The sequence below is a fragment of the Genypterus blacodes genome, unplaced genomic scaffold (assembly GCF_046128005.1).
Source record: "Genypterus blacodes isolate CSIRO-AG114 ecotype Tasmania unplaced genomic scaffold, CSIRO-AGI_Gbla_v1 ptg000090l_1, whole genome shotgun sequence".
Taxonomy (NCBI): domain Eukaryota; kingdom Metazoa; phylum Chordata; class Actinopteri; order Ophidiiformes; family Ophidiidae; genus Genypterus; species Genypterus blacodes.
Genome location: NW_027466895.1, coordinates 2,326,048 through 2,352,517, shown reverse-complemented (window position 1 = coordinate 2,352,517; position 26,470 = coordinate 2,326,048). Strand labels below are relative to the sequence as shown.

Below are 26,470 nucleotides of genomic sequence, written 5' to 3'. Positions count from 1 at the left end.
GGTCATGATGACGTAACCGTTTCCATAGGCGACTGATATGCTGGCTAAACCAATGAGAATCCACACCAGAGGTCCGTACCCATCCTCCTCTTGACGCGCATCACATGTCCCCGGCGGTTTTGTGATAGAAAAGAGTTGGAGGAAGCGAGATCGTTCTTCTTCCCCCACTTCCGACTTTGCCAAAATCCCAATTTATTGAAACGAGAACCCATGTTTTTAAGTGTGTAAGTGTCCAACTGTTATCATAGTATAATACATGTTCACTGTACCAAATGTTATCATGCGTTGACATTTAGGAGTCTGGTGATTGCGTTATGATATTTAAACGTTCCATTCTATTAGTAAATAAAATAGCAAGTGCTCTTTGGTTATAACTTTCGATACTGAATAAGAATTCGCGTTCTTACTTAAATTAGCTGTAGCCTGAATTTTAGAATCCCCACTTTGAGATGTGTGTCACAGCTGTACGCACGTACGGCAGCTTCCGGTCAAGTGGCAATGGGCCGTCGCGCTCGGGCGGGGAGGGGCACTATCTTGATAGTTACAGTGTGCGAGTGTGGTTGTGACAGCGCAGTGGGCGGGGCTTTACCTCCGATCAGGGGAGCGAGTCTGCTCTTTGGTGAGACTGAGGGGGAGTTACAGAGAGAAGGGGAGCTGGGGTGCACTTCAGAGAACGGAGTAAGTATTTGGGCTATTTTCGGACTTATCGCCGCGGATTTCTAAAAAATTCTAATGAACATGTTGTATTTGAGATATTAGGGGTTTTAACTCCTTATTTTTGTGTAGAGGGATCAACGAGGGCCAGCCACTGGTGGGTAGCTGCCTCCGGTGGTTAGCGCTATACCAGGCTAACATCGGTGGCTAACGTTAGCTCTATCTTTGATCGATACCGATATTGGCTGTCTGGTGTTCTGATTTATGTGGTCAGTCAGGGTGCAGACATAAATTCTTTTAGTTTGTTGGACAAGCTGACACTGTCCCTTTGCTGTGGTCTAAGTTTCTTGACCTGTCAAACTGTTGGGAGTAGCTTTTGTATATTACTATTCCCTGCCGACGGAGAGCTAGTTGGCTAACGTTGAAAGGCTAGCCCGTAATGTCGATTTTTAAGCGTTAGATTCCACACGCCTCATTTGCTCATGGGCAGCGGGTTGGTGGTAGGAGATTATAGCTCATCGTTTTGACACCGCTTGTGAAAAATCGTCAGAGACTGGGTGCAATTATTTCCGACCGTCATACAGTGAAGTTCCCAGTATTCCACTCTTAACGCCCGATTCACATGGGGTTACATTACTGGATGTGTGGATCAATCTGTTTGTGTAGTTCACGTTAACGGCGATTGTAAACCGGTGTAAACAGCAATCGAACATAATTTTCCGAATGCCTGCACGCCTCACGCTGCAGTTACTGTCGAACAACTCAGTCATTTCGTCGGCTGTGGCTGTGAAATTGCCATTTAAAAAAAACAAACAACCGAGGCTGGAGACAAAAACTATGGAATTTAATACGAGTCATCTCACGTCTAGAAATGTCAGAGCAGACTGACAAAGTGAAACGCCAGCCCGGGGAAAATCACCAGCGACCGCATCTCGGCGCGTAACCCAGCCGGTCAGCAGCGGCGCTAACCAGCAGGTAGTGGTTAGGTTAGTTGTGCACACGCCAGGCTCGTCGCGTACTCTGTAAGGGATATCGTGTTATCCTATCAAGGCAAATCCTGCATTTTACCACCATTTTCCAGCTATGGTTTTGTATAAGTCGGTCTCTCCACAAAGCGCAACTCATTTCCACGCTAGGAAACTGTCATCAGTTACACCATGTCACCCGTGGGAGCTGCTGTATATTCCAATGGAGATGGAAATGCTCGCTTGGTGGCTAAGCACCGTGATCTAGCCAAGCCAATTATCTTCTAAAGCGAACTTATCTCGTATTTCCCAAGCAATCAAGCCACAGCAGGTTGATTACTCAGCTCTGCGCGTTACACTCTTGACCTTGATGCACAGTGTAATGTAGTGTCACACTCGCCTGCATTACCTCCCAAGTTTCCAGCCTGGTGTGAGTGTGGGTCACTGAGCACCTATGGTGTCTAGTTGAAGGGATCAGTCCTGATCCAATTAAACAACACCCAGCTTGTTGCAGCGCCGGCGCAGGCTTGCTGTGTTCACGTAATGCTTTCTGATCTTGTAGTGTAAAGTAATATTCTACTAATTCTATCAATCTACAACCGAATACCATACTTGCCGTAAAGCTATACGTGGTGTCATTATCTTTAGGCTTACATAATGTAGTGATCCCTAAGCAATTCTATGGCAGAGATTGACAGTGGACATGTGATGTGCTTGATATAATCATTTTACTGAAATGTACTCGTGCTCGTCCGTCAGCATTTGAGCTAGACTCGAAATATTTGCTTTGCTTTGCCTGGGAATGATGACTTTTGTGTGTCCAGCTCAGCAGAGATAGTTGTTCAGAGCTTGTTTAATGATTCACTTGAATCATAGGTAACACAATATCTGCTGCTGTGTCTGAGGCCTTTGAACTCAAACTGTTGCTGTCAGTCAAGAATGAATGAACCCAGTTAGTAGCTGACAAAAATATCCACATATATGTATACTTTGTCATTGTATGTGTCTTCACATTGATAGTAGTGCTATTCCTGAATAGAAAACGGAATGAGTCAATAGTTAGTTATTTCGGGGAAAGGTTATTTTTCAGTCATTGATGAACCCTATGGCCACTTCAGCTGCACAGGGGGTTTCCTCAGTACATGTAGATCAGCAATCCTTCAGCCGTAGAACTTCATCCCCTTTGCAGTCCATATTAGATTAATTAGCCATGCTGAAGAATATGTGATTTCTAATCATATGACATTGTAGTCAATAGTATATAGGGCTTTTCTATTTGCTGCTCGTGGTATGGCAGCTCTTCGTAGTCAACGTCAAGTCATGCAGTGTGTTCAGGCCCTGAATGCATCGTATATTTCATCAAACACAAAAATCAATAAGTCAGTCAAAATGTTGCATCTGAGCCTTGCCTCATGTAAACTGCTTGTGGAAACTAAATATAGTCTGTTTTTGTACTAATACGTGCAATGCATTTATGATGCCATTTGCTCAGTGGATGGAGCTTTGCTTATCTTTATCCATGTGGCTTGTAAGGCCAAGGTTATTTCTACTGAGGATATTAGTCGAGTCGGTCTAATGTATTACTCCTCATTCATTTATCTCATTAAAAACTGGCAACATTAATTGGATACAACGTTAGTCTACCCACAAAATGTTTCTCCACACTGTCTCTACATCACTAATCAATTTCCTGAAAATCTCACCGTGGACACTCAACACCGTTTATGATTAAATGGCACAGTGAAATAACACGAATAAACAAGAATTAAATAAATAAACGAACAGCAGCTGCAAGTAGGAGAGATCAAATGCAATGTCCTGTGACTCATAGAGTGGGAGATGTTGAGATTTCAGAAAATTTGTTTGTAAAAGAAATGCAACTGTGCAGATCATGTGACACTTTGCTTTCAGCAGTAAACCAGCTTCTTTGTGTATACAAGGGTTTGCATAGAGTGTAAGGAAAATTTGCATTTTGTGGCCCGTATTTTATTTAAAATGGACATGGACTATGCCTACTCTCAGTGTTTGCAACTCCTCCGTTGTGCTCCTTATAGCTCAATCATGTCTTGCTACCGTGCCATTTTACTGTATGATTTCAAATTATGATTTACTATACTATGGCTGGCTATTTCACTATACTCAATGTTCTTTTTTAGATAAACTAATATTCAGTCTGAGTTTTAACACGTCGCACGAGTTTTAAAGCTATTTTAAAATCTTCAAAAAAAAAAAAAACGCTGTTAAATTTCTCATGCGGCATAATCCTCAGATATCACTGAACTTCACCACTGCATCTATGCAAATTCCCCTCACGCTTGCCTCTGGCGTTTCATTGACCTGGAGTCTAATCATTATCTTAATATAGTGGTACAACCAGTGAGTCAGCATCTATGCCATAGCCAGATTTAAATAGCGTTATCATAATCACAATGTCTGAATGTTGGTGATGGCTACTCCTTGAATCTTACTGAATAACAAAATTCACAGTCTTACTACTAAGAGTACCATTGTAAGATTTGCTATGTTAACTCGTGCTTCCGTGTAACACAGTTTAACCCTCCGTAATCACTTTGTGTACACTAATTGCATTCTCGGTCGTTGTAATAGATCTGGGTAAAGCGAGGTTAATGCTCAACACTATTGTGTAGGAATTGGAATGGTAGGGAGAGCGAGATCACACAGTGGCAGCACACATCAGGACCACAGGCCCACGAGCTGCTGTGCCGACTCACAAACAACACGCAGACTTTCTTATCCATAAATATGCTTGTTTGTCTCATTTTTAGAACGCTCAGATGTGTGACTGGGCTAATCTTTGAATATTCTAAGATAGATTCATATCTGCCTCTGTACTTGCTAATTTGTTTACCTCATTATCTTTAATAAAGGTAAAACTATTTACTTGCACTCAGCAGCTCAACCTCCCATGAGTTTTTGACTGTGCACATACGTCAGAACGCTCAGGGGAGATGTAATTCCTGTTTTGATGCTACCGAGAAACACTTCTAAATGGGTCAGGAAAACATTTTTCTTTTCAATCTGCAGGTACACAGCCCCAAAACTCCAGGGTGTATGCTTTATTATATATCATTTTCACAAATAATTAAATAAAAGGAATAAATTATAGACCCTTTTTGACTTCCGTGGAATGAAGCATTCATGCCCTCAAATTACTAAAAGCATTGACATCAACAATGCTTTAAAATGATTATGGTAAGAACATGTGATGAATATAAATGTTTAATTTATAGTTGTTAGCTTATGCACTGATCAGATGATGCATCTTTTTATCCAAACCTCGAATAAATAACAGATTTATGTTTTGAATAACATAATAAAAATACCAAACTGTGCCCAGTAGGCCTCATTATCAAGACTCCCTTCATTATCAGCATCATTACCATTTACATTATTTACCAAAGGCAGTTACAGCTCTGACTCAATGTAAGCTGTGCACTCTTTCACCTATGTACCTGTGTACACTACGTACAGCCAATGATGGATGATAATTGTGCCTTTGTGAACATTACATCAGACACCCACACAAATAAAATATTTATGTCGGCTGTAATAGTTGTGGGGGTATTTTTAAATTATTTACTTGTATTTCCTCGCGGACTCTGTCTCATCCCTTGGTAACATTGTTTAATTGCTACATTTGTCAATGCGAGTCAGCATTAGGAATTGTATTGTGTATATCGAATTGTAGAGACCACCGCAGTTCCTTTCATGAACAGCACTAAGCCTGGGAGGATAAATGTGACGATGGCGACTCCTCAGCATGTCGCTATGAGCAGGCAGCGTGACGGCACTTCAGAGCCGCGTGGACGACGTCCCCACAGCACAAGGAGGGCGAGGTGTCTCTGCGCCGTACCCTCCACATTTACACGGGTTGACCCAGTTCAGCGATGGCTAGCAGTGGGGGGAGGGGGCCGTCTGGGGGAAGCTAAAAATATCACCCCCTCGCATCGGCAGCTCCATTGCAGAGGGATCCCTAGAATCGCTATCCATGACTTCTATCGAGTTGTTGGCACGTAGAGGCGCAAAAACTGCCAGAGGGTTTCCTTAGAGTGGAAACAAAGACATGGGGACGTTTCTAAGATGCCCACCACCTTTGTCGCTGCTCTGTGTTTCCTCTTGCCGCTGCCTGTTGGGTGGAGGAGTTGGTATCCATCTCATGTGGTTGCAGTCATAAATAGCTTGGACAAAAAAAGACTTGTGACTTAAGTCTCTGGTCCTTGGGTGAAACCCCCACATATTCGTGCTCTTACCGAGCCGAGCCTCTGCTGCGGCTGTGCATAAAGGGTTAAACCTCGTCCCTGTCATTCAACCATACCATGCCAGCTGTTGGCTCGGAGATCCAATCACAATGATTTTCCACTGTTGTGACATGTGACCTGCCCTGCAACCCGAAACTGTCGCAGCACAGCAAATGTTGGCACCTCCTTCATCTTGGCATTGTTTCCGTGTATGTGTGTGTGTGGGAGGGGGGCTTATAGTGTAGGACATAAAAAATAGGGAAATGGAGAAAGCAGAGAATGGCTTTATTACTGTAGCCTGAGCATGTGCTTTGCCCGTGTTGTACCCAAGGCAACTGAAATTTTAACATTCGGTCATTAGGAGAAGCTTGTAAAAACTTGCACGTTATCAAAGACTTTTCAATCCATTTGTCTCAATGTGCTGCAATTTGTGGAAAATGTTATTGGTCGGCATAAGGAACTAAAACAGAGAGAAAAAAGGAACTTTGACTGCGCTACTGTCATGCATGTAGATCAACCACAACTGTCATGTCACTTCAGTAGTGTTGGGTAGAAGGACAAATGGATTGAGAAAAAAGTAAAATCCACTGATTGTTTTTTCCTTTTTACTACCCATAATAAAGATGGTGCCTGGATTGTGACTTCCCTTCTGGCCTTGACTAATATCCTTTGAAATACTTATGTCGCCTACTGGAATAATAAGTGGAAGTTGATGCATGTCAACAGCCCACATTCAACCTAGAATAACGTAAAGAGGCAGAGACACACCGACATGCATGACTAGCCTAATAAATGTCACATGTTCAGTTGCTGAAGTAGTATTACATTTCTGATGTAGTGGAACAGATACCTGAGTAGCCTGATGAGTCAGACGGCTTCTTATAGGGTTATTTTGATGTGCTGGGATGTTGTATGTGGTTCATGTTCCTTCCAACAGTGTGTTCATGACCCTTTACCCAAAATGTGTCAAATGGCAGACCTGTGCCTGGCTAATTCCTAGTCATTTACTCATTATCAGACTTCTTTGACGCATGAATTAGTTGGTAAATCGGTGATCTCCATCGCCCTTTCAGCTCTTTAATATAATCATATTAGTCAACAATCCTTCCTTATGCAAATTTCAGCAGTGACTGTTTCCCTACTGCTGAATGAGTGTAACACGAACACATCCTTGATCACGTCTCTCCAGGCAGACGGAGCAAAGCAGATTCTACACCCACGTCTTTCAGTCCACTCCCATGACTTCACCCCCTGGTAACCAGAGATAAATTCTCCTCAGCACACAAGCAGAAGGGATGTAGAGCCGTTGGTAGAGTCCCTCTACAAACTTCTCAAACTTAACATGTACACATGTACCCCAACGTATCTGCGTCAGATGATTTCCTGACAACACGGGTGACATAGTCAGCTGTCGGCTAGTTTATTTCATGATAAATAATCTATTTGTACATGTTTCATAAACTCGCTGTCCATGGTTTGTCGCATCATTCAAAGAACATTTGAATCTGTCACATCAATTCAATTCTTTTTTTGTCAGATGCTCCGAATAGAATCTCAACATGTGACAGAATATGTTCCAAGAATCTCATAGGAAGGAGCTGCATGCATTCATTGTGCATTGAACATGAGGCTAATAAAAGCCACGTTTTCACTCATTCCATAACTGCACAACAGGTTCTGGCATATATTTTAATTTGGGATGAGCGGTAGAGAGTAACGTGTCTTGAGCTTTGTGTTGCAGTAAAAACAAGTAGGCAGCGAGGAACTTTGCGATGCCAGTGACATTTGAAATGACAGAAGGTGTTAATTGTTTCACAAACTTGTGATTCTAAGACACTCACAGATTCCTCTTTGAAAACAGGAAAATAGCAACTACTGGACTTCAGAATGCATTATTTAAAAAAAACGACTGGCTCTCATTGTGTGAGGCAGATGAAAGCTGAATGGATAGCCTGTTATTTGAATGGCCTCTCCCAGGTTGAGCATTGTGAAGCTCCCTGATGCCGCAGATAGTCTTAATTAGATTAAACGGAAGGCTTTTCCTGAGATAATCAGTCAGGCAGCCCCGGCTCACCATGTAACACCACCGCTTATTGTACAGTCAGCATTTTTCTCCGCACAGCAGGCTACTGCGATGAAAGACGAGCAAAAAACGCCCTTATTGATCTGGGCTGCGAACTGAAAATAATAAGTGGCGTTGTTTTATTTATCACCTGATATTGCTCGAGTAGGAAACGTGCTGAGTGGCAGGTCGGATAATTGTAGTGATGTATCAAGATGATGACTGTAATGTATGGCAAAGATTGCTCTGCGGCAATGACGGTATTATTGCTTAAAGTACAACGATCATTAACAGGTTTCTTTGTCTGTTCTTCTCTTTCAGATCTGAATGTGTGGCGATCTCCAGCTCTGTGGGTGATCCTCCGTCACCATGAAAGACTAGGAACTCAGCTCTCCAAGGGAAATGGCTTTTTTTGTAATATACCTGTCCTGCTACCTGGCATCTGACTTAAGCTGCCTCTGAAGGATCTGTCAGCTGTTTATGGGAACTACCACTGTTATTACCCTTGTGAGGATTTAGGCTTTTCCAGGACAACACTTCCCCCCACTTTTAAGCTAAAGCGGCAACGCTGCTCAATAGAGTGGGAAGGCACTGAGACAATGGCGAACAACTCGTATAGCGGGGTGAAGAACTCCATGGTGGAGCAAAACCACGATGGAGACTTTGGCTGCACACTCAAAGAACTGCGCTCGCTAATGGAACTGAGGAGCGCAGAGGCAATAAGCAAAATTGGGGAAACTTATGGGGATGTTCAAGGATTCTGCAGCCGGTTAAAAACATCACCTATAGATGGTAAAGTCTCCACAACACTCAACACCATGCCTGTTTGTGATTGGACCAAATGCAGGATGTTTACCAAACAGTGCCAGTAGCGAGTGCTGTTGGAATGCTAATGTGGTGCGCACATAGTTTTGGAGGCGTGTCATTGGCCGTGTCGTCCACACTGCCAATACCTTGACATCACTTCCTCAGAGAGCTCATATGCCAGACAGGTGGCCGGGCAGGCAGGCTGGCTCTGACCTGGGCCAGTCCTGCTCTATTTCTAGGCCTGTGGATCTATCCCTCCACACCCTCTCCCTCTCTCCCTTTTCACCTGTGTGTGTGTGTGTGTGTGTGTGTGTGTGTGTGTGTGTGTGTGTGTGTGTGTGTGTGTGTGTGTGTGTGTGTGTGTGTGTGTGTGTGTGTGTGTGTGTGTGTGTGTGTGTGTGTGTGTGTGTGTGTGTGTGTGTGTGTGTGTGTGTGTGTGTGTGTGTGTGTGTGTTTCAGACACAGCAGCTGTCAGACCTGCCTGCAGCCTGGTCCTGTGCCTAGTCAATGTCCCACATGTGGGGAAAACAGGCCGGTGTAAGGCTGGGGAGTAATGATTTGAACATGTTTGGGAAGGAGTGAGCTCATCTTTTGAACTGCCCCTCCCTGTTACTCCATTGCCACCAACTTACAATTTGTTTCCTGTTGCCCTGGAGACAAGGTTGAGAGCAAAGAATGTATAAATTCATTTACCCGGTGAAACATCACTTATTCCTTTTGGATCGTTTTTAAAAAGACACACAAGCTCAACATACAGTGGTGTGGCATTACTTAAAAAAACACCTCATACTTTGTTGTGTGTGGTGGTACGCTTTAAAATTACCAACCTGCAACTGGGGAACAAACCTGGGGGTTCTACTGCGGAGTGTGAAACTGCCTTTTTTGGTTTCCTTTTTCTCCCTCTCTTTCACTCGTACTCTCCCTTTCTGTTTCGTTTCTATCGTTTCTGTGCTCTGTCTGTCTAATCATCAGTGTGACCTTGACTGAACTCCTACTAGATGGGATTTTCAGTTTGATCCCAGATTAAAACGGTACAGCGTATCTACTGTCGCAGCGATAGACCTCGGTGTGCTGTGTGGAGAGAAACGAAAGAAATCCCCGTCTAAATGAATGTGATAAATTCCAGGCTTTGTGACAGCTCAGGGCAAGTCACAATCCAGTGACAACCATCAGCCTGTCGTTTAACTCCTGACCTTTTGTTTAGAGGTGGATTTTACGGGGCCCATTATGTGGTCGGTTTAACCCCTTTCAGTATCTGTTACACAGGCGATTGTCTGAAGCGTGTGGAGAAATTTCGCTGAATAGGAATTTGGCTGTTGAGAGAGCACACGTTGTCTAAACATGTATGTCGGTGAGATTTCGCAGTCCTGTCATATTTGCAGCATGAACATCACTGCATGTTCACCGGCCTCTGAAACTACAGTGTAGTGGAAATTTACGAGGCTGTAGTCAGACTCTCTCCACCTCATGTATAAAACTATAGTTGATCAAAATACTGTATTAGTTACCTCCAATGAATGTATTGTAATTGATAATGTGCTGCAGCTGTAAGTACTTGGCATATACAGTACATGGACATTGTTGTTTTTCTCATACATGTCTCGGCATTATATCGGTGGTTCTTCAAGTAAAGTCCATTCCAGCATTTTGTCTGCACTCTGAGTTAGTGTTGGACTGTATGAGGCACTCGATTGGCTCTTCACTCATTTTTCTCTGTGCGTCTGCTTTTAGCAAGTGCATGGTGCAGATAAGCTTAAACAGGTCCACTCAGGAGGCGCTGCTCTGCTTAGTATGCAGCCACTTTGTTACACCACGTGCATTTGAAATGAGCTCACTTGTCTCTGGCTTGACAAATTAAGCCGTCACTTTAGATTCCAGAATCTCGACAATTGAAAAGGGATTTGTAATTAGTTATTTGGTGGGTCATTCCTCTAGCCGCTAATCCTTAAATAACCCCTTGTTGTTAATCTGCCAACGCTTTTAACTGTGTAAATTTGGCACCGTTATACTTTAAGTACTTTTCATAATCAAAGACCTCAAAGCATGAAGTGTTTGGTTTGTCATGGCAGCATTTTCCATGGAACCGCATGGGAATGTGTTTAGGGAAAGAAACAAATTTCAATTACCTTTCAAGTGGTTGCGCTTAGACTCAAACTACATTTTGTGTTTTTAACAACTGCATATCATTTGACAATTTGCAGTAGCGTTGTATAGTGAAATAAGTTACAGCTTGAGGGAAAGGTGATTTTAAAAACCAAATCAATGAGTTGTCCTCATCATTGTAGTTTGATTGAAGCTCTTATTTTGTAAGGGACCTCTTGGCTGTGTTAGAATGAGGTTTTATGCTTTAGTACATAAACTCCTCCCCACTCTTGTTCATGGTTGCTGCTGTTGTGCAGTTTTGGTTGAGCCGGGTCGCTGCGGTTGCTGCAAAACATCACAGGGGAATAGCTTGCTGTGATGACATGTGACTATCATGGAAAAGTAATGTCAGGCATTCATGTCAGTGTTTTGAGAAGCAATGTTCACTTGGAAATACATTTGGAAATGATGTTGGGAGCGTAGTGTCGCTTTTCCAACCATAGCAACATTTCCTCCTCCCACAGGGATTCTCTTGATCCCAAGTATAATGACTTGTACACTGGGCAAGACCACTTCACATCAATATTATTGATGGTATTCCCTTATTTTTCCCTTTCAGTTATTCCCTGTTGATTGCTAAATTTACTGTAGTCAAATATTTGGGTTCTAGGCTATTGATCCAATCGATTGGGGGCTGAGAAGCTTCCGCAATTGCTGAAAAGCTGAGAGGCTCTCTGTATCTGTCATTCCAGACAACACGCCTCCTTATTCAACTAGAAGGTTCAGACTCTTAAATGATAGTTTACGCTTTGTAATTCCGGGGGCTGGCTCAGCTTGTCTGAATTCAAAATGATGAGTTAGAAAGCATCTTGCCAGTGAGTGTATAGAATAGATTTCACTGTTCTGCATCTGTGCACCAGAGTTGTTGATTTGTGTTGAATGACCTCTTGTAATGACTGGTTTTAAAGCAGTGATATGTATGAACAACTACTTCCATGTGTATCTTTCTGTTACAGTCTCAGAAGTAAGCTGACGTGTCCTTGGATGTGTCAATGTTTTTGCTATTTTGTGGCTATTGTATCATTGCTAAGGGTGATGGCATGGAATTTTCCTATAACGAACTAAATCCAGAATCTCCTTCTCGCATGTAGTTGAATGAAGCACTATGAGGTGATTGGTAAAATTATGTCAGATGGTCTATGTGCACCCTAACAATCCAATCTCATCATAAACTAATACCACAGCTTTAGCTGCAGTGTTGATGTTGGCAGCCTGACATGCAGATTTGTGGTTAAACCTTTGTTTCATTCAAGTGTGTGTGTGTGTTTGCGCCAGACAGTGTGTGTGTGTGTGTGTGTGTGTGTTAGAAAGGTCAAAGAGAAAACGAAACTTTAGCACCTGCACAAAAGCAAACGGATAACCTTGTTATAATAATAATAGGTATAATGTTACAAATATAATCTAGTTGGTGATTGTTGATGAAGGAAAATGGAGGCGATATTACAATGACTGTGCAGTAAGCCTCCTAAGAGAACCATGTATTGTCTAATCAACTGATCTTAGGCCGGTTGATCCCTTTTTTTACTATCTTCACTAGTGTGTGAATGAGAATGTACTCGGAAGTGAAATGGCTTTGTGCCTCATCTCCTGCACTTTGTGATGTTACTCCCATCTGCAGCCAGTTGTGCAAACGTACTAGAGACAATCTGTTCTATTTATTATTTAATTGTGACAGGTGAAATGAAAGACATACCATGACCCCCCCGCCCTCCTTGCTTGTGGCTGCAGTGACAGTTCTCTGCGGGGTCAGCCGGGGACATGCATCCAAATTAAATTGTTAATGATTAGCTACTTGACTTGAGACAGACTCACGGCGCTAAAATGATGTGAGGGGCTCTGGCCGGCCTATTCTGTCGGCGTGTCAAATGGAGGGTGGTTGGTTTTAATTTGATCCTCCGCTGTCACTAGTATTTATCGCAATAACGCAAAGGGGGAAACGTGTCAAATCGAACGGGGCATTAGCTGTCGGCGCGTTTTCATTAGAGCCGCAGCGAATCAAAGGAGACGGTGAGAGGCGGCCAGGGAGCAACGACAGACAGGCAGCCACTGAGGAGAGTACATATAGCCTCTTCATGACTGCTGGGCTGTGGTGAGTCATCGTCACTCTGCTCACCTCCCTCATGCCTTGGTGTTGGCTTGTAATGTCGGTGAACCACGTATAGTGATGAAGGATTTGGCTATTTTCTGTCTGAACGGTTAGTAGAAACATGTAGTATAGTGCAGCTTCCATGATGGAACTAGTATTTGTTATATTTATTCAGAAGTAAAATATTCTCCTGTTAATGTGATTTAGCTATAGAGACAGCAGGAGGTGGCAGATGCAGTTTAGTTTGGATTGTCTTGTATCCTTGTAGGTTGTATTCACGTGTTGGTGTATTTTACGCTCGGTATTGATTGTTGGGACTGTTGCAGTAGAGGGGTTTGCTTCGTCAATGGAATAGGATGAAATCGATGGGAATCAAGTCACAGGCCCCTTTTACACCTTCCGTTAGAATTCAGTCTCGATATATACGGATACGTTATCCGGACCAGATTGGATGACTGGATTTGTGTGTACACCTCGGATCATCACGCTCCGGGGCCAGCAACCTATTTGCAAGTCGAAACTACAATTCAAATAACTTCATGAATGAGTGAGTCTTGCCAGGAAGAGGAGATGCGGTGAAGTTTGCAGCCCTGGTCGGAACGTGTCTCCTCTATGTGCGCTGCATTCTCACTTTGCCAGCCTGAACACAGATGTGCAGTATGTGGTCTGCCGGATTTGCATTTGTGTTTCCTACGTAAACTTGTAGCTGACATGACTTGTTTTGCACTTCAGCACAATGGCTGTTGTTCAACTTGGATTTACAGTCTGCACAAGTTGCTCAAAATGTGTTATGTAGCAGCTGCAGTGTTTGTTGGGAGCCTAAGGGACAGCACTGTAGATTGGACCCAACGGTGCTAACATCATGTCCAACTGGTTGGACATGATGTCCAACCAGTTTTCAGGGTTTATTTGGTGGACGGACAAATGCCACTAATGATTTCATTGTCAACAAGCAGTTCTTCACAGTACTGATGTAGCATGTTTATTCCCACTTGGCCACGACATTAGCGAGTTCTCCAATAGTTTCCTGCGGTGTTGTCTTTTGACAACTACGCACAGAGAGATAGAGAGAATGTTCTCTTGTCTCTTATCCTTGATGCGCACAGCTCCTCGCTCACTGTTCTTTGGTCTCACCGCTCTGCGCAGCATCTTAAAGTGATGCTATGCGCAGCTTCCCTCCACCCTCGCTAGCTTCTACTGTTCATTAATCTCAGTCCCTTGCACCTTCGCCCTCCACCCCCACCCACCCCCATCTGCCTGTCAGTAGCAGTTTCACAGTCACTTTTGCTTGGCCACCATTTCTGCTACACCTCCTCTCGGCCACACACACACACACACACACACACACACACACACACACACACACACACACACACACCCTCTGTCTGCACAGCCACCCACACACGCAGTCAGTCGGCATGAATAGAGCTGAAAAGCTGTCATGCATCATCAAATGTGCGAAGGCCCTTTCAATACACGACTCTGCCTTGAATGCGGAGACATTTGAATGGCTGCAGAATCCACTCTGCACATGGATGAATTGGTTTGAGGCCAGCCAGACATGGAATGTATGAAAAAAGATGACTGTGCAACGGGACAGTAGTGAACATACAGACATCCAATTGTATGTGAGAGTTTGTAGGTTTGCTCAAACTGGATTTGTTTTGTTTTGGTGAACTGCAACATTTGATCGCAACAGATTGAAATGACTTGAAATGCTTATATGCTCTGTCTCTCTCTCCCCAGGTCTAAGTGGACAACCTGGAGACATTGAGAAACGGAAAACAGTGTTTGGGCAAAATCTTATACCACCCAAACAGCCCAAAACATTCTTACAGTTAGTCTGGGAGGCGCTACAGGATGTCACGCTGATTATCCTGGAAGTGGCCGCCATAGTTTCACTAGGCCTTTCTTTTTATAAACCTCCAGATGCCGAAAGAGAACGTAAGCACCGACATTTCATAACTATAATATATTCCTCCTCTTTTTATGCCTTTTACCTCACATGAATGCATATTGCCATACTCTGCCCTCTTTTGCATTGTTTCAGTTTGTCGATTTATGTCTTTTCTGTGTGCGTGTGAACCAAATGTATGGTCCGCTTGTGTGACGGGGGACTTTTTGTGTTGTGATGCGCGTCTACAGACTGTGGAAAGGCAGCCGGGGGTGCGGAGGACGAGAACGAGTCGGAAGCGGGCTGGATCGAGGGAGTCGCCATTCTTCTATCAGTTATCTGTGTGGTGCTGGTGACGGCGTTCAACGACTGGAGCAAAGAGAAACAGTTTCGGGGCCTCCAGAGCCGCATCGAGCAGGAGCAGAAATTTACTGTTGTACGCGGAGGGCAAGTTATCCAAATTCCTGTGGCTGAGATCGTGGTCGGCGACATCGCACAAGTAAAATACGGTAAGTAAGAGCAGCTTGTCAACTGTGTGATTCAGTAGATTAAATCTCTGTGTTGAGGATGTGCTCCTTTTAATGGATAAATTCTTAATTATGATGCTTTCAATCAGTGTCATGTAATCACAGCTCCTTAACAATTATAGCATAATTGTTGTTTTATTCCCATCTGATTTCCATATTAAAGCCCTGTTATGTACGTGTGTGTTTTTGTGTGTGTGTCTTTCAGGAGATCTTTTGCCTGCCGACGGCGTCCTCATCCAAGGCAATGACCTGAAGATCGACGAGAGCTCCCTCACAGGGGAGTCGGATCACGTGAAGAAAACACAAGAAAAAGATCCCATGCTGTTATCAGGTAACTGCAGACTCGGTTAAAAAAAAAATTCCGTCGTAGTTCATTGTTGCCAACAGACGTCTCTAAACAAAATTGACATCTTTTGTTACATGAGCAGATAGAAGTGACTGTTATTGCGGCCAACCTCTTCCCCTGCAATTTAAAACTTTCTCTAACGCTTGCTGATTGTTGCAAAAGTTTGCAGTAATTTTGGAGAAACGCCTTTTGGTGATGCCCGTCCTTCTATTGGAACACCTCCAAGAGGGAGACACTACTATCAGTGTGTGTTTGTGTGTGTGTGTGTGTGTGTGTTAACATTCCGGCACCACTGCTGCCTTTTGATTTCCCTTAGCTCATATAATAATCCCCTCCACTGTCACAGTAAAAAATGACGAGGCTTCCTCTAATTAATACGGACGGGCATGTGAGAAAAGTTGAAAATGCTTCTTCCCTTTCTTTTCTTCTGTGCCTTTTTTCTCTGTGAATCGGCTGCATTCTCCTGTGGCGTCAGAGGGAGGGAGAGCGGTGGCTGGTAAAACTCTGCAGAAAGCCTATTGTAACTCTCAGAATTCCATTCATTCACAGGGACTCTCAATTGGCTTTTGATTAAAGGCTGTTGATTAAAGGTTCAGGGAGTGTGTGCATCAGAGGCTCGTTCTGCTTTTTGTGTTAACTTGTTGTTGTGCCGTTCTTTTGTCTTTGCTGCCTACATTTGAAAGGCTCTTCTTCTTGTGTGTTGCTGAATTTGCCTCTGGGCCTTAAACATGCGTCTCAGTGACTCAAGGGGTCGAGCTCCACAGTCGCTCTGCAACAAGATGAAAAACTCGTTATAGGAAATATTTAGATGAGGTGAAAGCCACCGCCAAATAATAAACAAGAACATCGTACAAGTACCCATGTAAACAAAGTGGAACATTGGATGTTTCATTTAGCCAAATATATACGGTTTTCTTACCTCCCTTACTGACTTGTCCTCCTCTTCTTTCTCTCTCTCTTGTCCGAAGGCACCCATGTAATGGAGGGCTCAGGGAAAATGGTGGTCACTGCCGTGGGTGTCAACTCTCAAACTGGAATTATCTTCACTTTGCTCGGTGCCAGCGAGGACGACGAAGAGGACGAGGAGGAGAAGAAAAAGGAAAAAGAGGAGAAGAAGAAACAGAGAAAACGTAAGTATCCCCCCCCCCGTGCCGTACTTGTTGACGCAGCTATTTGGGGCGTCATCGATCAGTCCACAGCACCGGCGGACGTGTTTGCACAGACGTTCACATTTTCTGCGGCCGATCTGGCATCTCAAAGCAAGATCCCCTCATCTCCTCCTGGTGCACCTTATGGTGAATGGGAGAGGAGACTTGGGTTAAGAAAGAAAACTGCAGGGCCCTGAGGTTCCAGGACCGAGTGACTTGTGAATGAAGTTGTGTTTTGCATACATTAGTGAGCTGATGACACTGTAGCAAGTGCAAAACAAATCCGGAGACGGCGTGTGTCTGCACGTCATAACCCTCATGTGTTTATGTTTTGTCTGGCTGAACACACTGCTGTGGGTTGATGTATGATTTTACAGTTTTAGTTCTGCCTCTTTAGATTTCGCACTTACACTTCTGTCCTGTCTGGTGTGTTTTCTTCCACAGTCAAGAAGCAGGATGGCTCCGTGGAAAACCGTAAGAAAGGTTAGTCGCTCACCCACTCATGCACATATTTAATTGCCTTGGATTTTAATTTGTACCATAATGCATTAGGCTTTAGTTTTAATGGAGTCTCCCCTCCCACTTAACAGCATTGAAATGGGATTAAAGCCTGTTAGTAATTGGCTTCTGTGGGTTTCTACAAGTAATGAGAAGTTGCGTTCTTATACATGACCTCTCATCTGCGCTGTGCTCTCGCTCTTCATTATGCTATCCTCTCCTCTGTTCCCTCCTGCTCCTCGTCCTCCCCTGGTACATGGTGCTTTGAGTGGCAGGTGCTGCTGAATCCAGTTATAGCGATTAGTGATGAAGAGATTAAAGCCACGCAACAATTGTGGGGCCAGAACATCTGTTCCCCCACCCCCCTCTCCCTCAGGCCCCCGCAATTTAATTTCTATTGACTTCCCAATCTGGGCAATGCCGTGGCGACCGTAGGACGTGCAGTGATGTAATTTCAGTTTGACAACAGTGGTAATGTTGCTGCTCGGTGGTAACCAGCCAGCTCGAGTCATGCATGTGGTCCTGCTGGGAGGCTGTGATCAGTCTTGCTTGTGTCTGCGACCACAACCCTGGCTGTGGTCCCCGGTGGACAGATTCTCTCCGCCTGCTGGGGGAATCAGCAAATAATCCTTTAGACTGAGATTACACAGAACAGGCCACAGTCCACAGCAGCTGCAGTAGCCCGGTGTTAATGCCCCTCCTTACCCTGCTACACACATACGCATCACGCTTCCATAGCATAGTAAACAGTTTTAATGTTGACAAGTAAAAGATGCCCACAAAATACATGGTGATGTTGTGAGGAAACATGCAAAATGGGAAAGACGTGTCCATTGTCCTGTGGCAGAACAAGCAGCAGCAGCCTCCGTGCCAAGCTGAGCTAATGATTTTATCATGGTGAGTGACAAGGCACAGACCGGCACCCGCTATCCTGCCGTCTGGCCGTTTCACCCCCCCCCCCCCCCCCCCCTTTGCCATTAGAAGTGATGACTCTCCAAGGTTACTTGTTGGTGCAATGTTGGTCTCTGGCTCTGTAAGTGAGGGATGACGTTCACGAGGGACACAGTGGAAGACATGAGAGAGTTTTATTGGAATGTAACTGATGGCTATGGCTGCTGCTCCAAGTAGGGGGCGGTTTGACAGATCCTCATACTACCAGCCGCATACCTGATCTCCTAGTGGGAGTATGGTAATTACATTTCCAAATCTTTCTGCTAATTACTGCAGAGTCGGATCGCTGCAAACATAATTACACTTCCCACTTCCCAGGGTCCATGTATGAAAGGGACGCACACGGAAGCCTGGCAAAGTATTGATTGACGTGTCTCTCGTGTCGTTCAGAGGAAGTTTGCTTGTAATCCACCTTGAAATATTACCTCAGGTCTTGTGAATTGTCTGCTGAAGTGACATTCTGTGACTGTGTGTGAGCAAGCAGCTCGGGGCTGAAATCCGAGCAAAACCTGTTTTTCATCTGCTGCTTCTTTAAACAAACAGAGGAGGGAAATCTGCACATAGCTTTTCTTTGACTGACTAGGCAAAGTAAAAAGAAAACACGTTTTATTTGTTATCTGACCGCAAAGTTTATTCACTTAGCAGTGTTAAGAACACAGAGCTTTCCTACAGGTCTGGGAGGCTGTCAGTGTTTATATGAGATGCGTTTCGGATTGAAGTCGCAGCGTCCCATAATTGATGAATCTTTCCAATATGAGGGCTTTAAACAGAATGTGGTTTTGCGTAGTTATCAGACGGTAAATTTGATTCCACATGACACCTGTAGGATGTAATGGCCGATCCATCAAATTACCTCTTCTCCTTGTCCTCTGCCATAGCTAAAGCCCAGGATGGTGCCGCTATGGAAATGCAGCCTCTCAACAGCGACGAGGGCGGCGACGCAGAGGAGAAGAAAAAATCCAACTTGCCAAAGAAGGAGAAGTCTGTTCTGCAGGGCAAACTGACCAAACTAGCAGTGCAGATTGGCAAAGCGGGTGAGCAGAAGGAAACAGCAGTAGATATTTGCACAGCTGGATACATTATAGATTGTATTATCATATTTGTTTGCTAATTTTCCATCCCTCCTCCTTTCTTTGTCCCTTCGTCTTCTCCAGGCCTGGTCATGTCAGCCATCACTGTTATCATCCTGGTGGTGCTATTTGTGGTTGACACCTTCTGGGTGCAGAACTTGCCCTGGGTGAAAGACTGCACACCCATTTACATTCAGTTCTTTGTGAAATTCTTCATCATCGGTGTCACCGTGCTGGTGGTGGCCGTCCCTGAAGGCCTACCTCTCGCCGTGACGATCTCCCTGGCCTACTCTGTCAAGGTACAGTCTCCCAGCTAAGTGACCTGCGCCTTTGCCAACCAGCTTACAGTTGAGCGCATTAGTACGAGCAGGTCAGGCGCTTTAGGCACAAGGAGATGTCGCTAATTGATACCCTTAAGCCAAAGTAATGATCCCCTCTGCTGGAGTTGCCAGGCCAACAGAGATTTAACGAATCAAAGAGCGATTAATTTCACTCCTGTTACATTTGCACATAATTCTTTGTCCTAATTAAATTCTACTTCAATGGATATTGCTGTTCACCTCTGAAAATACAGGGTTTTCATTGTACAGTTAGTTATACTTACTGTTCCTACTTGTTCCAGAAAATGATGAAGGACAACAACTTGGTGCGTCACTTGGATGCCTGTGAGACTATGGGTAATGCCACTGCTATCTGCTCTGACAAGACCGGCACGCTCACCATGAACCGCATGACTGTGGTGCAGGCCTTCATCGCTGAAAAGCACTATAAGAAGGTCCCTGAACCAGAGAGCATCCCCGCCTCTTCTTTAGATCTGCTCATCCTCGGCATCGCGGTCAACTGCGCGTATACCACCAAAATCATGGTAGGCCACTTGCACTGTGAGCGGTTTGTTCATGAATGTTCTCTAGATATGGACCCTTTTACAATCAATCATCTTTTTCCTGCTTCTCATCCTTCTCCCACCTCTCGCTTTCAGTCTCCAGAAAAAGAAGGCGGTCTGCCACGTCAGGTGGGAAACAAGACTGAATGTTCCTTACTTGGCTTTGCTTCTGACCTGAAGCGGGACTACCAGGCAATTCGAAATGAGATCCCAGAGGAGAAACTCTACAAGGTCTATACGTTCAACTCGGTCCGCAAGTCTATGAGCACTGTGTTGAAGATGGCTGATGGCAGCTACCGCATGTTCAGCAAAGGAGCTTCAGAAATTCTCCTTAAAAAGTAAGACAATTCAAAGAGTTTCTTGAATTTTATATAGAACAAATAAGCTGTACTGGTGTGCTATTTTCTGTGAATATGAAGATGGATGTGCAGCAAATGGTTCTATTCTGGAAGGAGTTATTCCCTAGGATTTTGACTTGCTCCAGTTGTCCAGGCTGTGCAGTATATGATGTGTTTGATGGTTTAAGCAGCTAAGAAGTTCAAGTGCAGCCCACTCAAGCCCCTTACTTTGCGACTTAAAAACGGGTACTGAGAAAATGAGCCAGTAACAACCCAGTAAGCCTCTTAATCAAGAAGGCTTCTGTTTAACCCACACAGGGTCTAGTGTCTTACCAATGCTTTGTCTTCTCTTCTCCCCTCCTCTTCACCCCTGACTGTTTCTCTTTAACTCCACTCGCCATTCTGCCCCTCTTTTATTTTCTCTTTCTCCCTCCTTTTTTCTCCCACCTCCTCCCCCTCTACGCTCTAAACATCCGCAGGTGCTACAAGATCATGATGGCAAATGGTGAAGCCAAGGTGTTTCGCCCGCGTGACAGAGATGACATGGTGAAGAAGGTGATCGAGCCCATGGCTTCTGAGGGCTTGAGGACCATTTGTCTTGCGTACAGAGATTTCCCCGTCTCTGAGGGCGAACCTGACTGGGACAACGAAAATGATATTCTGTCTGGACTCACCTGTCTCTGTGTTGTGGGCATTGAAGACCCCGTGAGACCTGAGGTAAGTTGAATGATGGTGATGATAATGGGGATTGTGGGAAAAGTTATATAAACAAATAGCTGTATCTGCTATTTTCTATTCTGCTTTCCTTCAGGTCCCAGACGCCATCAAGAAATGTCAACGCGCTGGCATCACAGTGCGAATGGTCACCGGTGACAACATCAACACAGCGCGTGCCATCGCCACCAAGTGTGGCATCCTGCTGCCCGGGGATGACTTCATATGCCTGGAGGGCAAAGAGTTCAACCGCAGGATACGCAACGAGAAGGGAGAGGTGGGCTACAGCAAAATACACCAAAGACTGTGAAATCAGTGAATTCCTTGTACTTTGGAGATTCTATTGGGGATTTTGTTCATATTTCTAGATTGAACAAGAACGCATAGACAAGATCTGGCCCAAACTACGAGTACTAGCACGCTCCTCCCCCACAGACAAGCACACCCTAGTCAAAGGTACGTCATCAGTGTTTTTTCTGTTATCAATGAAATGTAAGTGGGCATTGAGTGTTGCTAATTTGTTTGTGTACGTTTTATAAATGCTGTGTTTTACTTCTCCAGGTATCATTGACAGCACAGTGATAGAACAGAGACAAGTCGTAGCAGTGACAGGAGACGGTACAAATGATGGTCCTGCTTTGAAGAAAGCTGATGTCGGCTTTGCCATGGTAAGTTCATGGAAACCTGGGAGAAGAAGCCAACCAAGGATTTTTAAATTTGGTTTCCACCGTTGATGTGTAGAAAGAAACAAGAATATAAAATGTGGTCTGAACAGATGTCGACACACCCTTGATCCTCTCATTGCCCACAGGGTATTGCTGGCACAGATGTAGCCAAGGAGGCATCTGACATCATTCTGACTGACGACAACTTTTCCAGCATCGTTAGGGCTGTCATGTGGGGACGCAACGTCTATGACAGCATCTCTAAATTTCTTCAGTTCCAGCTGACTGTGAATGTTGTGGCAGTCATTGTCGCATTTACAGGAGCCTGCATCACGCAGGTGGGCACCGACATTACACACACACACACACACACACACACACACACACACACACACACACACACACACACACACACACACACACACTGGCCTCTTAATGCAGTAAACCCTCATCTTTATAATGATTTCAGTTGTGTTGACGTTTGGGTCAGCTGATATCATTGAATCTACATCGCAGCTCAGTTACAGTATTAAATCAGCAGCAGTGTCACTGACTTGATCATTATTTGGTTAAGTTTACCATTTGATGTGCATCAGTGTTATTGTGGAGAGTCTTTTGCCTAACCACAGTAACCTGAGAGCACCGAGTATCTTATCAAATTAATTATTCATGCAAGAAACTCCAACTCATTGAATTCAGCGGCTGTAACAGGCTGCTCTGTGTCTTGCATTCAAATATTGATTCAAACCTCTAGCGGAATTGAGATTTAGATGATGTCAGTAAGTTGCTCTAAAATCCTTACGACGTGTATGTGTATCTAAAAATTACCCTTTCAGTCATTTAATGAGAGATTGAATTCAGCAATCTGCCAAAACATGGCTCAATACTTATGACCTTTCAAGACACATTTTGGACTGGTTGTACAGTTGGATATATTTAATCTTCTTTTCAGGTGCTCGTTCTTTTGTACTTCGGCAGGCTAAGAGTTTCACGAATTCCTCTGAGGTCTTACTATCATTAGAAAGTGTAACATAAAGTGTTACGGTCACAGTTGTAAAAATACCGGTTTATTGAGAAGTGAAACTCCTGCTCAATTTTCAGCTGGTGCTTGTGTGCTGTATTTTGGCGACTCCATGATCTGTTTGGTAGCTGTCGACCTCAGACCAGTGCAGGTCTGACACGTCACATGGAACTCATCCCCGTCTGAGCACACATGAGCCGTCTCTTTATTTGAGCTGACAGGCTAATGTATACAGCTGTTTCAACAAACAGCCGGCCCAGTACAAGTGGGGAGGATTCACTCACCACCTTCCTCAGCCCCTCCAAAGAATAGCACGCTCAATAAGGAAATCTAACGTGTCACAAATCAGCTTTTTATTGCATTTCCTTATTGTGTGGTGCTGAGTGAGTTGTGTAGATGTGGTTGTATATCTGTCACCCTGACCCTCCACCAACTCTGGTGTGTCTCCCAGGACTCTCCACTGAAAGCGGTGCAGATGCTGTGGGTCAACTTGATTATGGACACCTTTGCGTCCCTGGCCCTGGCCACCGAGCCCCCCACCGAAGCCCTGCTGCTCCGCAAGCCGTACGGCCGCAACAAGCCTCTGATTTCCCGCACCATGATGAAGAACATCCTCGGTCAGGGAGTGTACCAGCTCGTCATCATCTTCACGCTGCTTTTCGCTGGTAAGAAGCCCGAGCCTGTGCGCGTCGTTAGTTTCTCTCTGCACACAGATGAAGCTGTCTAAAGCAGAAACTCTCATCTCTTCCCGTCTGACTTTTCTGCAGGGGAGAAAATATTTGACATCGACAACGGTAGGAACACGCCGCTCCACGCCCCGCCCTCTGAACACTACACCATTGTCTTCAACACCTTTGTGCTGATGCAACTTTTCAACGAGATCAATGCCCGTAAGATCCACGGCGAGAGGAACGTCTTCGATGGCATCTTCAACAACCTAATCTTCTGCAGTATTGTCTTTGGTACCTTCATTATCCAGGTACGGTGGACTGAAGACTGCTGTCACTATGGTGTAACAGAAAAATCCAAATTTGCTCTCTGACTGATTACTAATGAATGGACCTTGTTGCTCCTCTAGTTCGTCATTGTGCAGTGGGGAGGGAAGCCGTTCAGCTGCGTGGCTCTGACCATCGACCAGTGGCTCTGGTGCACATTCTTGGGCTTCGGCTCTCTGCTCTGGGGACAGGTACGATGTGAAAAGACAAATGTGCCTCACAGTCAGCTGGCCAATTCCACAGATGCGGTGTGACACTGCCCCCATGTGGTTGAATTGCACATGTATACATTTATGTCGCCTTCTTCTCTTATCAAATCTAAACTAGTGTTGGTGCTGGTGTTTCTAGACAATACAATTTTGACAATCTTGATAAGCGGCCCAAACAGCTGATAGTAATGGGACTGAAGAGGTGGCCAAGTTGTCTACAAGCCAAGCCTTCCTGCTATTTCCCTTGACCGACACACTGTCCCCTGAATTCGTGAGCTGGACCCTTGATGCTGCACTGCGATTCTGTGCTCATAAATAATTCTGACAGGTCAAACACAGAGGCTTAAGTTCCCAGTGTGGATAAATCAAGTGCAACCCAACTCCCCCTTTTTCCAAATAAAAGTAACAGAGCTGCCTTTAGGTGTTAAACTCACCTTCATGTCTTCCAGGTGATCTCTTCCATACCCACCAGCCGTTTGAAATTCCTCAAAACAGCAGGCCACGGCACCCAGAAGGAGGAGATCCCAGACGAGGAGCTGGAGGACATGGAAGACATGGAAGAGATTGACCACGCCGAACGTGAGCTCCGTCGCGGTCAGATCCTCTGGTTCCGAGGCCTCAATCGCATCCAGACTCAGGTAAAGTCTTGCGGTCCCTCCCGTGCACCACCAAACACCTCGCCTGACACCAAGGGAATTAAAAGCCATAAACCCTTTAACACTCTATTGCTCTTCCAGCTTCAAATCTGTTTTGCTCTTCCTCTCATTCTTAAGAGTGGCTTGTGCCCTAAAAACAAAGAGCCCTCTCTCTAATTCTTGTGTTTTTGCTCCTGAGCTTAAAGCAGGTTCCTCTGCCTATTTCTGACTCACGGGGGCCTGAATCTATCTGCTAATTCCGACGTGTCGGTTTGAAGGTACTGATGAGAAGTGGCTGAATTTAGAGGGAGCGTGTGGTGTGTGTTGAAACACGTTATGGGCGTGGCTCTAACTGGTTTAGTCTGGAAGGATTTGCAGAGGAAAGAGCGAGCATGAGGTCATATTCTGGCCTCTGGATCAGTGCCTTTAAACCCAGACGCCCTCTGTTTTCTTCTCTCTGCGACTACAATGCTTAAGTCTAATTTTCCAAGTGACATTTTTTCTATGGTTACTGGTGCCTCTCCTTTATTTTACTCTCTCTTCTCTCTCCTCTGGCTGTGTTGTGCTTTTATTTCCTCTGGGCTTTTTTTTTCTCCTGTCACGCTGTCTGATTCTTCGCAGATGGATGTAGTGAGTGCGTTCCAGAGTGGAACTTCCTTTCAGGGGGCCCTAAGGCGACAGGCCTCCAACTCCAGCCAACAACAGCACGATGTAACCAATGTTTCTAGCCCTACACATGTAGCCTTTTCTACTACTACCACTACTGCCACTGCCGCCAACACCGCTTCTGCCACTGTGGGGTGTGAGTGCGTGTTCTCCTCTAGTGCATGAGACTTTTTACTTCTTCTGTTCTTCTAACATCTTCCTCCTCCGCTCTCTTCTCACCCTAACGTTGACATTTTGACTCTCCCATACTTCTCCTAATGTTCCCCCCCACTGTTCTCTTCAAAATGGCACCAAAAACCCCCCCAAACACATCTTCCATAAAGCTTTGATAACACTGCTGTATATATATGTACCCTGTAACCAGGTCGCTTATGGCGTCAAGGTGTTTTCTCTGTGTCATCATGTCGTTCTGTTCTGCTTCTGCTTTGGTCTTAAAAAATGGAATGTTTCTTTTAATGTTATCTCTGGGGGGGGTGATGTGTTTTCTATTATATATTCAGGATTGACAGTCACCAGGTTTGTCTGCAGCTGCCTCAGTTTGCTCTGTGCCCTCGTAGCACTCATGGGTCTGTGTCGCAGCTCTCTAGTCCCCAGTCGGGTAAATGTTTTGAGTATATGCCCATGATCACGGCCCAAAACAATCTGGTGATAAAACCATGACATGGACCTCAAGTGAGAATAGATTCATACGTGTCAGTGGATGCGTGACGACATTTCCCCCCCCCCAGCTTTGGGCCGCTTCTGTCTTTGAAAGTGACATAAGCATGGAAGATCGCGGTAAGAAACTTCAACAGCACCCTCTAGAGGGCACAGCCTGCTACAGCGGAGGGTCACGTGTCCTTCCACTTCTCTGAGGCGTCTGGTTTGACCTCTCGGACGCCTTCCTTTTCGACCCTGATGGTCAATGAACTGACCCCCGTTTCTCTTTCAGCGCT

General features: G+C 44.8%; 1 protein-coding gene across 2 annotated transcripts in view; it reads left to right on the top strand.

The window, feature by feature from the left end:
• Positions 1 to 587: 587 nt before the first annotated feature.
• Positions 588 to 26,470, top strand: part of atp2b1a (ATPase plasma membrane Ca2+ transporting 1a) — a 30,430-nt gene continuing 4,547 nt past the window's right edge. Inside the window, exons 1-21 of one of the 2 annotated variants that reach the window (XM_076158829.1) lie at positions 588 to 678; positions 8,262 to 8,732; positions 14,722 to 14,919; positions 15,121 to 15,378; positions 15,602 to 15,727; positions 16,711 to 16,872; positions 17,335 to 17,373; positions 19,218 to 19,373; positions 19,494 to 19,708; positions 20,032 to 20,274; positions 20,389 to 20,630; positions 21,110 to 21,347; positions 21,442 to 21,621; positions 21,713 to 21,800; positions 21,906 to 22,012; positions 22,156 to 22,347; positions 23,482 to 23,695; positions 23,798 to 24,009; positions 24,109 to 24,216; positions 24,684 to 24,872; positions 25,491 to 25,607. In XM_076158829.1, the coding sequence (XP_076014944.1) occupies positions 8,540 to 8,732; positions 14,722 to 14,919; positions 15,121 to 15,378; positions 15,602 to 15,727; positions 16,711 to 16,872; positions 17,335 to 17,373; positions 19,218 to 19,373; positions 19,494 to 19,708; positions 20,032 to 20,274; positions 20,389 to 20,630; positions 21,110 to 21,347; positions 21,442 to 21,621; positions 21,713 to 21,800; positions 21,906 to 22,012; positions 22,156 to 22,347; positions 23,482 to 23,695; positions 23,798 to 24,009; positions 24,109 to 24,216; positions 24,684 to 24,872; positions 25,491 to 25,607 (3,477 nt within the window). In that variant the 5' untranslated portion in view covers positions 588 to 678; positions 8,262 to 8,539. The remainder of the gene's footprint in view (positions 679 to 8,261; positions 8,733 to 14,721; positions 14,920 to 15,120; positions 15,379 to 15,601; positions 15,728 to 16,710; positions 16,873 to 17,334; positions 17,374 to 19,217; positions 19,374 to 19,493; positions 19,709 to 20,031; positions 20,275 to 20,388; positions 20,631 to 21,109; positions 21,348 to 21,441; positions 21,622 to 21,712; positions 21,801 to 21,905; positions 22,013 to 22,155; positions 22,348 to 23,481; positions 23,696 to 23,797; positions 24,010 to 24,108; positions 24,217 to 24,683; positions 24,873 to 25,490; positions 25,608 to 26,470) is intronic. The other variant, XM_076158828.1, reaches the window with a different exon arrangement.